Source organism: Somniosus microcephalus, unplaced genomic scaffold, assembly GCF_052327205.1.
Source record: "Somniosus microcephalus isolate GS21.2 unplaced genomic scaffold, FLI_Smic_1.0 unresolved_chr6, whole genome shotgun sequence".
NCBI lineage: Eukaryota > Metazoa > Chordata > Chondrichthyes > Squaliformes > Somniosidae > Somniosus > Somniosus microcephalus.
The window spans coordinates 21,548,584-21,565,436 of record NW_028225184.1 but is presented as its reverse complement, the minus strand read 5'-3'; the positions used below and the strand labels follow the sequence as shown (position 1 = coordinate 21,565,436).

The following is a 16,853-nucleotide window of genomic DNA, read 5'->3' as shown; positions in this document are numbered from 1 at the left end:
CAAATGACGAATATATTGCAGTGATATTCCATTGCAATGTGCAATTGCATTGCAAATGACTGCTTCAATGCAGAGTGAGGTTCAATTGCAAAGTCCTATTGCATTGCAAATGATGATCAGAGTCAAAGCAATATTCCATTGTAATTTCTATTACATTGCAAATGACTATTATATTGCAAATGTATATTTCATTGCAATGATTGTTTGCATTGCAAATGACGATTGTATTGCAAAGTGTTATTCCATTGCAATGTTCTATTGCTTTGCAAATGACGATTATATTGCAGTGATAATCCATTACAATGTACTGTTGCATTGCAAATGACTACTTTGTTGCAAAGTGACATTCCATTGCAATGTCCTATTGCATTGCAATGAAATATAATATTGCAAGTTAAAATTCCATTGCAATGTTCTATTGCATTTCAAAAGACAATTATATTGTAAAGTGATACTCCATTGCAATGTGCTATTGCATTGCAGATTACTATTATTTTGCAACGCGCTAATCTATTGCAATGTTCTGCATTGCAAATGACGATACTATTGCAAAGCGATATTGTATTGCAATGTGACTTTGTTCTGCAATTGATTATTATGTTGTAAGTTAATAATCCATTGCAATGTCATATTGCATTGCAAATGACTATTATATTGCAAAATGAAATTCCATTCCAATGCTTTATTGCATTGAAAATGACGATTATATTGCAGTGCTTTTCCTTTGCAATGTTCTGTTACATTGCCAATGAACACCACGTTGCAATGTGATATTCCATTGCAATGTCTTATTCCATTGCATTGTTCTGTTGCATTGCAAATGACTATTCCCTTAAATTGATATTTCATTGCAATATTTCATTGCATTGCAAAAAATGTAATGTTGCAAAGTAATATTCCATTGCAAAGCTCTATTGCATTGAACATGACTATTATCTAGCAAACTGATATTACATTGCAAAATTCCATGGTATTTCAAATGACAATTATATTGTAAAGTGATACTCCATTGCAACGTGCTATTGCATTGCAAATTACTATTATTTTGCAACACGCTAATCCATTGCAATGTTCAACTGCATTGCAAATGACGATAATATTGAAAAGCGATATTATATTGACGTGATATTTTTTTGCAAATGACTATTATACTGCAAAGTGATATTCCATTGCAGTGTGCTATTGCATTGCAAATGACGATTATATTGCAAAATAATGTTCCATTGCAATATTCTACTGCATTGCAAATGACGATCATATTCCAAAGTGATATTCCATTGCAATGTTCTATTGCATTGTTAATAACTATTATAATTCAAACCGATATTCCAGTGCAGTGTTCCATTGCATTGCAGTGACTAGTATATTGCAAATTAATATTCCATTGCAATGTTCCATTGCATTGCAATGTCTATTATGTTGCAAAGTGATACTTCATTCCAAACTTCTATTGCATTGCAAATGACGAATATATTGCAGTGAGACTCCAGTGCAATGTTCTATTGCATTGCAAATATCAATTCTATTGCAAAGCGATATTCCATTGCAATGTGCCATTGCATTGCAAATTACTGTTACCTTGCAAATTGATATTCCACTGCAATGTTCTATTGCATTGCAAATGACGATCATATTGCAGTGATATTCCATTGCAATGTGCAATTGCATTGGAAATGACTGCTACAATGCAAAGTGAGGTTCATTTATATAGTCCTATTGCATTGCAAATGACGATCAGAAGTCAAAGCGGTATTAAATTGTAATTTTCTCTTAAATTGCAAATGAGTATTATATTGCAAACTGATATTCCATTGCAATGTTCCATTGCATTGCAATGACAATTATATTGCAAATTTATATTCCATTGCTATGTTTGATTGCATCGCAAATGAAGATTATATTGCAAAGTGATCTTCCATTGCAATGGTCTATTGCAGTGCAAATGACAATTATAGTGCTGTGATAATCCATTAAAATGTTCTGTAGCATTGCAAATGTCTACTATGTTGCAAAGTGATATTCCATTGCAACGTCCTATTGCATAGGCAATTAATATAATATTGCAAGTTAAAATTACATTGCAATGCTCTATTGCATTTCAAAAGACAATTATATTGAAAAGTGATATTCCATTGCAATGTGCTATTGCATTGCAGATAACTATTATTTTGCAAAGTGCTAATCCATTGTAATGTTCTACAGCATTGCAATTGACAATCATATTGCAAACTGATATTATATTGTAATGTGATATTGTTTTGCAAATGACTATTATGTTGCAAGTTAATAATCCATTGCAATGTCATACTTCATTACAAATGACTATTATACTGCTAAGTGATATTCCATTGCAATGTGCTATTGCATTGCAAATGACGATTATATTGCAAAGTGATATTCCACTGCAATTTTCTATTGCTTTGCAAATGACGATCTTATTAGAAAGCGATATTACATTGCAATGTTCTATTGCATTGCAAATGATGATTCTAAGGCCAACTGATATTCCAGTGCAATGTTCCATTGCATTGCAGTTACTAGTATATTACGAAGTAATATTCCATTGCTATGTTCCATTGCTTTGCCATGACTATTATATTGCAAAGTGATATTTCATTCCAAAGTTCTTTTGAATTGCAAATTACGATTATATTGCAAAGTGATAATCCTTGCAATTTTCTATTGCATTGCAAATGTCAATTATATTGGAACGTGATATTCCATTGCATTGTGCTATTGCATTGCAAATGACTGTCATATTGCAAAGTGATATTCCATTGCAATATTCTATTGTATTGCAAATTACTATTATTTTGCAAAGTGATATTCCATGGCAATGAGCATTTGCATTGCAAATGCCTGCTACAATGCAAAATGAGGTTCAATTGCAAAGTCCTATTGCACTGTAATGATGGTCAGGAGGCAAAGCGATATTCCATTTTATTTTTAAGTTACATTGCAAATTGCTATTATATAGCAAAGTGATATTCCTTTGCAAAGTTCCATTGCATTGCAATGACTATTATATTGAAAGGTTATGTTCCATTGCAATGTTTGATTGCATTGCAAATGACTTTTATATTGCAAAGTGATATTCCATTGCCATGTTCTATTGCATTGCAAATGACGATCATACTACAAAGCGATATTCCCTTGCAAATTCCTATTTCATTGCAAGTGACGGTTATATTGCAAAGTGATACTCCATTGCAATGTTCTACTGCATTACAAATGTCAATTATATTGCAAATTGATATTCCATTGCAATGTGATATTGCATAGCAAATTACTATTATATTGCAAAGTGATATTCCACTGCAATGTACTATTGCATTACAAATTACGATTATGTTGCAGCGATATTCAATTCCAATGTGCAATTGAATTGCAAATGACAGCTACAATGTGAAGTGAGGTGCAATTGCAATGTCTTATTGCATTGCAAATAATGATCAGAAGTGAAAGCGATAAACATAGAAACATAGAAGAAAGGAGCAGGAGTAGGCCATTCGGCCCCTCGAGCCTGCTCCGGCATTCAATGCGATCATGGCTGATCATCCAAATTCAGTACCCTGTCCCTGCTTTCTCCCCAAAACCCTTGATCCCTTTAGCCTTAAGCAATATATCCAACTCCTTCTTGAATATATGTAAGAAGTCACACAACACCAGGTTATAGTCCAACAGTTTTATTTGAAATCACAAGCTTTTGGAGCGCTGCTCCTTCATCAGGTGAAGTGGAGAGATGCATAAAGGCACAGCTTATATAGTCAGAGAATAATGCCAGATGATTACAGGTAATCTTTCTAACTGCCATTTATCACACCTTGGCAGAGAGATAATGACAGCAATCAAAGATGTGAGTGGTGTCCAAACAGGTCAGTCAGGAAAACATTATATCAAAGAACAATGTGGTGGGGTCACAAGGGTTCAAATGTTGCAGATGCTGGGGTCTGTAAGAAAAACAAAAAACAGACAAAAAAACATTTTTATTTGCTAGAAATCACAGCAGGTCCAGCCGCACCTGTGTAGAGAGAACAAGTCAACGACGACTCGAGTCTGGATGACCCTATGTCAGGTGGAGTTACATGTAGTGTGAGAGGAACCCAAGATCCCAGTTGAGGACGTCCTCATGAGTGCAGAACTTGTCTATCAGTTTCTGCTCTAGGATTTTGCATTTTCATGTGTCTCGAAGGCCGCCTTGGAGAATGCTTACCCGAAGATCGGAGGCTGAATGTCCTTGACTGCTGAAGTGTTCCCCGACTGGTAGGAAACACTCCTGCCTGGTGATTGTTGTGTGGTGTCCATTCATCCGTTGTCGCAGTGTCTGCATGGTCTGGCCGATGTACCATGCTCCGGGGCAACCTTTACTGCAACGTATGAGGTAGACAATGTTGGCCGAGTCACATGAGCATGTACCATGTACCTGGTGGGTGGTGTCCTCACGTGTGATGATGGTATCTGTGTTGATGCTCTGGCATGTCTTGCAGAGTTTGCTGGGGCAGTGTTGTGTGGTGTCTTGGTCACTGTTCTCCTGAAAGCTGGGTAATTTGCTGCGAACGATGGTCTGTTTGAGATTAGGTGGCTCTTTGAAAGTGAGTAGTGCAGGCGTGGGGATGGCCTTAGCGAGGTGTTCATCATCATCAATGACATGTTGAAGGCTGCAAAGTGCATGGCGTAGTTTCTCCGCTCCGGGGAAGTACTGGACGATGAAGGGTACCCTGTTGGTTGTGTCCCATGTTTGTCTTCTGAGTAGTTCTATGCTATTTTTTGCTGTGGCCAGTGGGAACTGTCGATCGACGAGTCGAGCGTCATATCCTGTTCTTACGAGGGTGTCTTTCAGCGTCTGTAGGTGTCCATCACGTTCCTCCTCGGCTGAGCAGATCCTGTGTATTTGCAGGGTTTGTCCATAGGTGATGGGTTCATTAATGTGGTTAGGGTTGAAGCTGGAGAACTGGAGCATCCTGAGGTTGTCCGTGGGCTTTCATTGTTTCTAAAGTGCATAGGTCGTCCTGAGGTGGAGAAAGGCACTCAGGCAATGCAAGTCTGAGAAAAGCGTGCGAGCCTGAGGGGAAACAGTGCAAGAGGACAACAAATAAAATCGGGAGAACCGGTGCTAGCGAGTCAGTGAGAGCGGAGAAAGAGAGCCTGAGGGAAGAAAGAAAGAAACAACGGTAGAAAAAAGAAGGATAATCGTTTCAAACGAGAATATGTGAGAAATCAGCCAATTGTGGGAATAAAATTCAGAGCATAGCCGGCACATTTTGATCTTCCTTCTATCGCTCACTCATTTGAACTATTCCTGCCGCATTGAGCCTGACATTTACCATAATGATAAGAGGAGAGAACAATAGGGAAAGTTTTGCCCTCCTGATCACACGTTCTCAGACTAATGGAATGAAAATCACAAGTGATCCTCATCCTGAACACAGAGCCCAGCTCACCACCTGCATATACAGAATGGACCTTCTCTTATCCTTGCCTGTATGAAACTTTCACTGTCTGGATAGGTTGGAACGAAAAAAATATTCGTTTTATGTTATTCGGATTGGAGCACAGGAGCAGATGGGAGCTGCTGTTTCACCGCAAGTTTGGATGGGCGAACGGTGAAACGGCGGAGGGATGGTGGGTCGACAATGGCAGCACAGGGGGTCACGGTCGATAGATTGTAAAAAATGTAAGAAACAAAAATGTAAAAGTGGTGGATATCTGAATAAGTGAGACGCAGCAGGTGTGGAGAAGAGTGAATGAACCGGCTGAATTCAGTTGGTTGGGTGACGGTGTTGGCAGCGCTCGGTGCTGGGTTCAGGACAATTATGGACCAGAGGAAATTCTGCAAATCTATCTTAATAACAACTGAAGGGAAAGTTTAATAGGGACCCATGAAGAAAATACAAAACAAACCGCCTTGACTGAGTGATTTATTGTTGTTGATAAAGCGGCGAAATTGATGAAAGCCACAATATTTGTCAACGTTGGGATTTAAACCGGCGGCTTTACAGAGGCTGGAAACATGAATCTAGCGGCTTAGACCGGACGGCCACGCTAGCACATAACTATGCTGCGATTCTGATACTAGTGAAAGATCCAGCTTGTTCCCAATGAATTCTGGGATACTTGAAGATGTTAACCCTCTCAAAGAACGGGATTGTAAGAAATAGCTTTTAGATTCAAGGATGGGTTTTAATTAATGCTGAGAACAAAGACTGACAACATGCTGCTGGGAACAGATAGCAGAAAGGCAAGCAAGGTCGAATTTCAAGCATCAAAGACAAATAGAAGTGATAAGAGAATCGTAAAATGCAAGGAAACCTGCACATTTGCAGACTGCGAGACGCCACTTCACGAATTAAACTTCGGAATGTGTGTTCACAGCCCTCAGTAGAACCATTGTCTAAGCACGGTCGGTCCTCACAGGAAATAAGGGTACAAATTAACAACTAACATTGTACTAATCGCAGAATAGATGAATCACTGTGGGCTTTGTATGCACCCTGCTTGTTCGACAGTTCAGGATAAGATATTTTTTCTCAAGCAATAAACTATGCCTACAATGGGGAAGAGATAACAGCAGGAATAAGGTGAGTAGGATGAAACGCTAACATCTGTGCCTAGCATAGTCACCCCTGATTTCAAGGGGTGGGCCCGAGAGTTGAGTGACCAACCACATAAACCATTTAAGAGTAATTGTTGTGATGCTGTTTGTACGTGTGCGCCCCCATTCTGTAGTAGGTGGGCATTGCTTATAGTATTGTATAACTTGAATTAACCAATTAATTGGCCTTTGAGAGTGCACCACTCGATTGAGGAAGCTGAGGCGCTCCCTTGTGCATAAGTCTTTTAATTGCTTTAATAAATGCTGAACTTGTCCTCAATTCTGTCTCCGTCTGTGGTTTCTCCAATTTCGAATCTAACAGTTGGTGTCAGAAGTGGGACACTGCAGGTAAGAACCATAAGAGTTAAAAGACACTGGAATTGACGGTTGAAGCGAGAACCGCGTCGTGTCCTAAGGAAAGACGTCAGAGTAAGGCTTCTAGGAGGAACACAGACTCGCTCGTCCGCCATCGGGGCTTAAAACCATGTTTGAGCCAGTCAGTATTAAATTACCCACATAGTAAATTATTCCTCCTGGAGACCACGGACTGACGGATTTGATTAGACATAAATGTAAAATTCTGATTTAGAGCATAAGGTGATACATTTGTGCCGATAAAGGCTAAGATAGAATATAAGAATATAGGTAACAGTTAATACCGGTCACATGGGTGAAGAGGGGAGACCTCTTTCACCGGGCGTTCTGGCTTTGGCCACCAGTGTTACTGTCATTCAACGGGTCCGAGAAGTTAATTTGAAATTTCAAAGTGAGATGATTGAAAAGGGGTGGAAAGGAACAAGCCCAGTAGTTGACCAAATAAAGTGGTGGGCGGAACAAAAGGATGTCAAACAATCTAATTATGACAAAGGGATCACCCGAAACGTTGACTGTATTTTCTCTCCACCGATGTTGCATGGCCTGCTGAGTTTTTCCAGCAGTTTCTGTTTTATTTCGGATATCCATCATCTGCAGTATTTTGCTATCAAGCTAATTATGGAGCGGTTTTGTGTGCTAGTTGGATGGATCAGATGGGACCCATAATTGGGGACAAGGGGGGCAGACCGGCCTCATTACAAGGATTTTTTAGACACGGGCAGTAGGCTAAAGTCGAAGTCAGTACTCTCCTGAATATAAGGCCAGCAGAGACTGAGAATCTAGACGACTTAGGTAGCTGGGGTGACATTGTCGAGGCTCTACAAAAAGAGACTCGAGATACGTCGAACTTAAATCTCGGCCCCGTTCGGGGAACATAGAGGTTCAACGAGTCGAGACCACCCAACCCACGTGCCCCCCCGAATACACTCGTATCTATGCCCCCCTTTACCGCTTCCGTCTGGTGCTGAAAAATCCAATCCCGTGGCCCCCGTCCGAGTTAACCAGACAGTAGGGGCACAAAACCCAGAGATAGGTGGACAGGGTACGATGGGCGAGGCACAGGCTTTTACGCCCCAGGAGAGATCCAGCGTCATCCTTCTCATTCCCGAACTCAAATGACACAATCCTAACGTCGAAATATGGGCAAGAATACGAAGCGCTGCTCGGCACTTTAATTTGTCCATACAAGACATAAAATATAATATCGAGGTGAAATATCCCTCTATGTTTTATCGGGCGTTGTGACAGCATGTCCTAAAATCCCCAGCCATGGCGGTGGAGTTTAAGATCCAATTCGATGGTTTGAAAACTTGGGTTCAGACCGCACTGGGCAATGGCACCGCTACCTGGATGGGGCTCACCGCCCTGTGCTAGAGTCCTGCAGAAAACCCCGATGTACATTGTTCCATTAATTGAGCAGTATGTACACTGGGGCCAGACAAATGACATTCCTGCTAATCACGATGTGCCACGGATTATAGATAATCTATCCGGGGACTGGAAAGGCCCTACCAAACCGCCCTCCGAATGGGGGCCAACCCTCAGGTCACAGAAGCTGGAATCCGGGAGTGGGCTGGTCGACATTTTGGGCTCCACCAGGCGGATCTTTATGCCACCCGTCAAGGTCCCACCCCAACTTCTCTGCCCTGGTCCACGAAAGCGACCATGGGCATTATAACAGAGCCTATAGCAGTCATACAAGAGGCTCAACTCTGCTACAGTTGTAACGCACCAGGCCACTTGGTTAAGGATTGCACCCAGCCGGGAGTGAAGTGCACCAATTGTGGGCGGACAGGGCATCAACAGGCCGACTGTAACCGGGGCTGAGACCGACCGACCCGCTTCAGGCCCTCAAGGACCAACCAAGAGAGGCTTGTCAAACCAAGAGTTGGAGGCGCACCGAGCCCTCCTCGTCAGCTACCAGGACGAGCCGGTCTCCCTGGTCTTGGAGCCGGGGTCCACACGCCCGTGTCTAAATATACTGTTAGGAGGCCGGCAGCACTGTGTCCTTTTAGACACGGGAGCCTCGGTGTCGATAACCGACACAGGATTTCCCACCTTAGATCAAAGCATTCAGGTTAGTGGAGAAAGTGTGGTCCTCCATCGGAGTGTTCCACTTCCCCTGCAACTGTCGCCAGGAGGTCATACCTGTTGGGTTACCCTGTGGGTAGGTCCCAACGGTGAGGGACAGCTCTTAGGTATGGACATCCTCCATCAGATAGAGGCAAACTTTGTCCTAAGGGCTCATCTATTGGAAGTGGGGGGACCCAAGGGTGGAGATTTCCATTCCAGGAATATAAAGCCCGACAATGTAGAGTAAAAGCCCTCCGCCTGCTAAAGCATGCATCGGCGCAGGAAGGAACATGCGGGAGAGTTTGTGAGATTTGCTCTCTTACATGGGCGGAGGAAGGACCATGGGGGAGATTTTGTGAGACTTACCCTCTCACATGGGCGGAGGAAAGACCATGGTGGAGAGGTTGTGAGACTTACCCTCTCACATGGGCCGAGGAAGGACCATGGGTGAGTGTTTCTTAGACTTAACATCTCACATGGGCCACCCACAAATTAGACTGTGGTAGAACGGATAAGAACCCAATTAAGGTCCACGGTCCCTACCACGAGGACCACCAGCAATACCCCCTCCGAGCAGAAGCCCAACGGGCCATCGAGTCCATAGTAGTAGACTTATTAGAAACCGGTTTGTGACAAAGACCTGTTCCCGTACCAACTCGCTGGTATGGCCAGTGCTGAAACCAGATGGATCCTGGAGAATGATCATTGTTTATACGGCTCTGAATCGGGTCACTCTCAAGCTCCATGACTTAGTGGCGAATCCCGCCACTATTCTAAACTGCCTCCACCCAGCCCTGTCCATATTCACGGCACTGGACATCCAAAATGGATTTTGGACATGTCCTTTGAATCCCGGGTCCGAAGAGCGTTTCGCTTTCACTGTCGAGTCCACCCAATGTATTTGGACCTGGTTGCCTCAGGGATTTCACAGTGCCCCTACTATTTTTCACGAGAGCCTGGAGAAGGCTCCCCATGCAAGCATTAGCACATACCCGAAAGCAAGATTCTGCCTGTATTCAATATATAGATGACATTCTCATTCGTAGCCCCTCACACTCAGCTCATCTGGACGCCCTGATGTGTCTCTGATATGGCTTTAGTTCTAGGGGGGTTCAAACTGAATCTGATCAAAGCTCAAATTGGGATTCCTCGGGTTCCTAACTTGGTCAGATCATCTCCCCTGAGGGAGGGACAGTGACCCCCGAAAGTTTTCCAGCGCTCTTGCAGATGCCGCGACCCATCACCGTCTCTGTCCTGCGAAGCGTGATGGGATTGTTTAACTATTGACGGACCTACCTAGCCGACTTCACCTAATTGGCAAGCCCTGTAAACGACCTCCTAAAGGGAGGGCTCCAGGGAGAGGCAAGGCTGAATTGGACACCAGAGGCAATTGAAAGCTTTGAGATGGTCAAAATCAGTTTGGCCAACACATCTGCCCTGGGTCTCCCGGACCCAGCTAAACCATTCTGTATAATGCGGTAGTGGGATAATCCCGGAACGAATGAATACGACCGATAGGATATTACTCCTGCCCGATACCATCCTCCATGATGGGACAGGCCTCATGTCTGGTGGCCACTGATTGTGCAGCCTGGGCGGTAGAAGCAATAGAGTCTATGGTAGGTCCCGGGAAGGTAATCCTTCACAACCGCCAGAGCCTCATGACACTGCTTGCAGGTAGCCTGAATACTATTTCCAACCAGAAATGTGCGAGCTGGGAGGCTTGTATATGAGGTAGGGAGGTTCGGATCGAGGTGCTAACCGAGCCTCGAGCGAACCCAGCATCCTTCCTAATCGACGAAGGGACCCCCCATGACTGCACCACTATCTTACATATCGATTGTCAGGGACCCATAGCCGAGACCTGCCTAGAGATATACGGGAATGGGTCCAGCTATTACCACGAAGGTCGACGGGTCACCGGATGGGCAGTAGTAGGTCCGTCAGGACAGACCCTCACCCAAGGGGCCCTGGGGATGGGAGGAGCCCAGCTGGCTGAAATCACCGCCCTCACTAGACCATTCAATTGGCAGAAGGAACAACCGCCAATATCTATAAAGGCAGCAAATATGCCTACTCGGTCATCCACGACCACCACCGCCTGTGGCAGCGGCGGAGATATTTGACTACTTTAGGCAACACTATTTAACATGCTTCCACGATCGTCGAACTCCTTCGGGCAGTGGACGGCCCCACGCTGGGGGCGGTAGTCAAGATTCACGCCCAGCAGGCAGGGGAGACCCCAGAAATCCAGGGTAACCGAGCCACTGATTTGCACGCCTGACGGGCCGTGTTGGCTCTCCCTGTGATGGCCCTTAGTCCCAAGGAAGTATTACGAACTAAAGAGGCTTCCCCGGCCGACGATTTAATGAATGATATGCTCCTAACCGGATACTTTTCTGAGTCCGCTGAGAATATACAGTGTTGGGTGCGTGAAGGAGCGTACAAAGACCCTAGTGTGTTTTGTCATCACACGACCGAGTACGTGGTTCCAACATCGATTCGCCGTGCCCTGATACAATCTTACCATGAGCCTGCGCATTTGGGAGGGTATAAGTTATATTACATTATAGCTGCCACCTGGTGGTGGCCCAGCATGGCCAGAGAGATCCACGAGTATGGGCGACTATGTCTACCTTGCCTCCAAACAGGAATCGGGGGTAACATTCGAGTATATATGTGGCATGTCCGGCGGCTCAGGTGAAGCTGGACGCACTTACAAATGGATTTCGCAGGACCCCTACCCCGCAGCGGCGGGTATAACCATGTCTTAGTAATCATCGACCTTTTACCTTTTGGGTCGAGGCCTTCCCCACTAGGAAGAATACAGCCGAAGTAGCTGCAAAAATCCTAGCGATGGAAGCCATTCCCCGTTGGGGGGTGCCTTACCAGATAGATTCTGACCAGGGAACCCACTTCACCGGCAAGGCCATGAAACAGGATTTAGCCCTCCTGGGGTTTCGACAACGGTTCCACATCCCTTACCATCCACAATTCTCAGGAATGGTGCAACGGATGAGCCGTACTGTAAAACAGTCTGTGACTAAGGCCATTTTGCAGACCGGAGAAGGGTGGCATGCAGTCCTCCCCACCATTCTTTGGGGCATACGAGCCACGCCAGCCACAGGCACTGGCTTAACCCCTTTCGAACTAATGCCTGGACGAGCTATGGTGTTACCCCAAGACGCACCCCCTCAGGGTACGGGTGACACATCCCAATTCCAGACAACTCTCCAGACATATCTATGCCTGATCAGTGAGGACAATCAGGCCAAACACTTTCAGGTTCAACACTTACAGGAGGCAGATGATGCCAAGAGACAAAGGGGAATTTGGGATGTGCCTCCTCGGGAAGGACAGTGACTGGTGGTTCAGCGACCGGTTCGAGGTACCTTTGAGCTACGGTGGGATGGGCCCTTCCAGATCCTCCTAAGTACAGGAACCTCGTTTGCCTACAGGAAAAATTGAATGAAATATGGAAACACTGGAGCCAGATCAAGCCAGTGATAGAGCCCGGGGAAGAGATTTCCCCATCTCTTGGGGACATTATGATTAAAAGGAAATAATAACGAGTATTGACTTGTCTTTTCTCCCCTATATTTGATCAGGACCGGATTTCGAAGGACTAATCGATTCTTCGGGTCACTATTTTACCTATATCTTTCTTACAGATGTGCGGGTGTAACCTATTTACTGCCACCATTCCAGGGATCTCGACCTTTCGACGATCCAGTTTATCGACTTAACCGTGAACTCTCACTACTATACGACTCCAACCTTCCTCGGAACTCAACCCTTGACTCTAGAGTTCCGATTATCTCCCTTTTCTGGTAAGATTACTGGAGCCCTCGTTCTACATCCCAACAGAACTCAGAATCTTTTATTTACCCTACCACGCACAGAGGAGGTAGGCTGGTTGCGAGACACAGCTGCTCTTTGGGAACCGCTGGTTTCGGGATTGGAGGAGCTTCACGAGGGGATATCCAGTCCCTTTTATAGGCCCTCCTGCCTCTGAAGGAGGACAGTGCAAAATGACTTCAAACATTCCCGTCCGACAGCTGCTAACCATCACCGAATTTCGATAATCAGGTAAGTTACATTGAGCCACTGTCACAAGGCCACCACCTCCGCCTCAACGTCACGTATGATGTAGCTTTAACCCCGCTCCGACCCTTGTGCCCACGGCTAATAATAGGACAGACCGAAAGGGGGCTGGAGACAGACAGAGGGTCAGAGGGAGAGAGAGAGAGATCCTGCTAGTTAGCACAAGCTAGTGCCGAGATTGCTAAATGGACTGGACTCCTTATGCCTGGTGGTGGTATAGGATAACGATGGGGTGGCTTATCTTGGGAATGATAGGGTTACTGTTCAGCGAACAAACGACACCTACCATGGCGCTGTGGTTCTGCGCTGACTGGCTGGGAGCCCCCTTTTTCTGTGAGATGGCCACTGGTCCAGTGTAAACACACAAGGGGGTCTGTACCAGTAAAATCACAGGAAGGAAGGACAGGATAGGCTGCCAGAATAATGCGGGGCGTTCGGACCCCTTATGTATGCCGACCGTAGAGAGATGACAAACTTTCGGGATTACACCTGAACCAGAGGGGAACCAATATCCTTACGGGGAGGTTTGCTAGCACTGCTGGGGGGGGGTTTAAGCTAACTTGACAGGGGGATGGGGTATAGAGTGGAGCTATAGCAGGGGGTGATTTACAGCCAAATACAGAGGAAAAAGCAAGGCAGAGCAAATATGTGAAAGCAAAAGGGAATATGGCAGGGCTGGAAGGCAATTATTTTAATGCAAGGAGTCTTGCTAATAAGGTGGATGAACTGAAGTTGTTGTTGAACACATGGGAGTACGATATTGTTGCCATCACGGAGACATGGTTGAGGGAGGGTCAGGACTGGCAGCTCAATATTCCGGGGTATAGAATCTTCAGGCGAGACAGAGGGGGGTGTAAAAGGGGAGGGGGTGTTGCAATATTAATTAAGGAGTCAATTACTGCTGTAAGGAGGGATGATATATTAGCGGGTTCCTCTAATGAGGCCATATGGGTAGAACTTAAAAACAAAAAGGGGGCAAGCACTTTGCTGGGAGTGTACTATAGGCCCCCAAACAGTCAGGGAGAGATAGAGGAACAGATATGTAGGCAAATCTCAGAAAAGTGCGAAAATAATAGGGTAATAATAGTGGGGGATTTCAACTTCCCCAATATTAATTGGGATAGTCAGAGTGTAAAAGGCTTAGAGGGTGCAGAATTCTTAAAGTGCATCCAGGAGAGCTTTTTGAGCCAACATGTAGAAAGTCCTACAAGAGAGGGGGCGATACTGGACCTAATTCTGGGGAAAGTAGCCAAACAAGTGGTGGAAGTGTCAGTAGGAGAGCATTTTGGCGACAGTGATCATAATTCGGTGAGATTTAAGGTGGTCATGGAAAAAGACAAAGACGGCCCGGAAATAAGTGTTCTAAATTGGGGGAAGGCCGATTTTAATATGATAAGGCAGGATCTGGCCCAAGTGGACTGGGAGCAGCTACTTATAGGAAAATCGACATCAAAACAGTGGGAGACTTTCAGAAGGGAAATAGAGAGAGTGCAACGCCAACATGTTACTGTAAAGGTCAAGGGTGGGACCAACAAGCAAAGGGATCCTTGGATGACAAGGGATATACACAAATGCATTAGAAATAAAAGGGGGGCTTTTGGCAGTTACGAAAGACTAAAGACAGAAGAAGCACTAGAGGAGTATAAAAAGAGCAGGGGCATACTTAAAAAAGAAATTAGGAGGGCGAGGAGGGGCCATGAAATAACACTGGCAAGCAAAATAAAGGAAAATCCTAAGATGTTTTATAAGTATATTAAGGGCAAGAGGATAACCAGGGAAAGGGTAGGGACCATTAGGGACCAAAGTGGCAATCTGTGTGTAGAGCCAGAGGATGTAGGCGGGGTTTTAAATGAATTTTTTGCATCTGTGTTCACGATGGAGAGAGACAATGCAGACATAGAAATCGGGCAAGGGGACTGTGACATACTTGAACATATTAGCATCGAGAGGGAGGAGGTACTAGCGGTTTTAGCAGGCCAAAAAAGTGGATAAATCCCCAGGCCCGGACGAGATGTATCCCAGGCTGTTGTGTGAGGCAAAGGAGGAGATTGCAGGGGCTCTGACACTAATTTTCAGAACCTCTCTGGCCACAGGGGATGTACCAGAGGACTGGAGAACAGCTAACGTAGTACCATTATTCAAGAAGGGTAGCAGGCATAAACCAGGGAATTACAGGCCAGTGAGCCTTACATCTGTGGTAGGGAAATTATTGGAAAAAATTCTGAGGGACAAAATTAGTCACCACTTGGAGAGGCAAGGATTAATCGGGGATAGTCAGCATGGCTTTGTCAAGGGTAAATCATGTCTGACCAATCTGATTGAATTTTTCGAGGGGGTGACTCGATGTGTGGATGAGGGAAATGCTGTGGATGTGGTTTACATGGACTTCAGTAAAGCTTTTGACAAAGTCCCGCATAGGAGACTGGTCAAGAATGTAAGAGCCCATGGGATCCAGGGTGCCTTGGCGCGTTGGATCCTAAACTGGCTGAGTGGCAGGATGCAGAGGGGGATGGTCGAAGGTTGCTTTTGTGACTGGAAGCCTGTGTCCAGTGGGGTACCTCAGGGATCGGTGCTGGGTTCCTTGCTGTTTGTGATCTACATAAATGATTTGGATGAGAATGTAAAAGGTATGATCAGTAAGTTCGCAGATGACAAGAAAATTGGTGGGGTGGTAAATTGCGAGGAGGAACGCCTCAGGCTACAGGACGATATAAACGGGTTGGTCAGATGGACAGAAAAGTGGCAAATGGAATTTAACCCTGAAAAGTGCGAGGTGATGCATTTTGGGCGGACAAATAAGGCAAGGGAATACACAAAGTGTGTTAGGACACTAGGAAGTACACAGGGTCAGAGGGACCTTGGTGTACATGTACATAGATCCCTGAAGGCAGGGGAACAGGTAGATAAGGTGGTTAAAAAGGCATATGGGATACTTGCCTTCATTCGCCGAGGCATAGAATATAAGAGCAGGGAGGTTATGATGGAGCTGTACAAAACGCTGGTGAGGCCACAGTTGGAGTATTGTGTGTAGTTCTGGTCGCCTCACTATAGGAAGGATGTGATGCTTTGGAGAGGGTGCAGAGAAGATTCACCAGGATGTTACCTGGGATGGAGCGCCTCAGCTATGAAGAAAGGCTAAACAGGCTGGGGTTGTTTTCCTTGGAGCAAAGAAGGCTGACGGGGGACCTGATTGATGTGTACAAAATGATGAGGGGCATAGATAGGGTAGATAAAGAGGAACTTTTCCCCTTAGTAGTGGGGTCAATAACAAGGGGGCATAGATTCAGGGTAAGGTGCAGGAGATTTAGAGGGGATTTGAGGAGGAACTTTTTCATCCAGAGGGTGGTTGGAATCTGGAAGTCACTGCCTGAAAGGGTGGTAGAGGCAGGAACCCTCACAACATTCAAGACGCATTTGGATGAGCACTTGAAATGCCATTACATACAAGGCTATGGACCAAATGCTGGAAAATGGGATTAGACTGGACAGGGATTGATGGACGGCGCAGACACGATGGGCCGAAGGGCCTCTTTCTGTGCTGTAAAACTCTATGACTCTATGACTCTATTCACAGTCTGTCCCTCTCAGTGCACACAACACCCCAGATAACCTGCACAATTCATGAAACAATAGCAATCTACCACGTGTCTATTCACAGTCTGTCCCTCTCAGTGCACACAATACCCCAGATAACCTGCACAATTCATGA

The 16,853-nt window shown here is 45.1% G+C and overlaps 1 protein-coding gene across 1 annotated transcript; it reads right to left on the bottom strand.

Moving 5' to 3' along the window:
- Window positions 1-4,177: 4,177 nt before the first annotated feature.
- On the bottom strand, window positions 4,178-4,960 carry LOC147087114 (uncharacterized). The gene has a single exon (XM_085978103.1). The coding sequence runs from the start codon at window positions 4,958-4,960 to the stop codon at window positions 4,178-4,180; it is 783 nt and encodes a 260-aa protein (XP_085834229.1).
- Window positions 4,961-16,853: the final 11,893 nt, after the last annotated feature.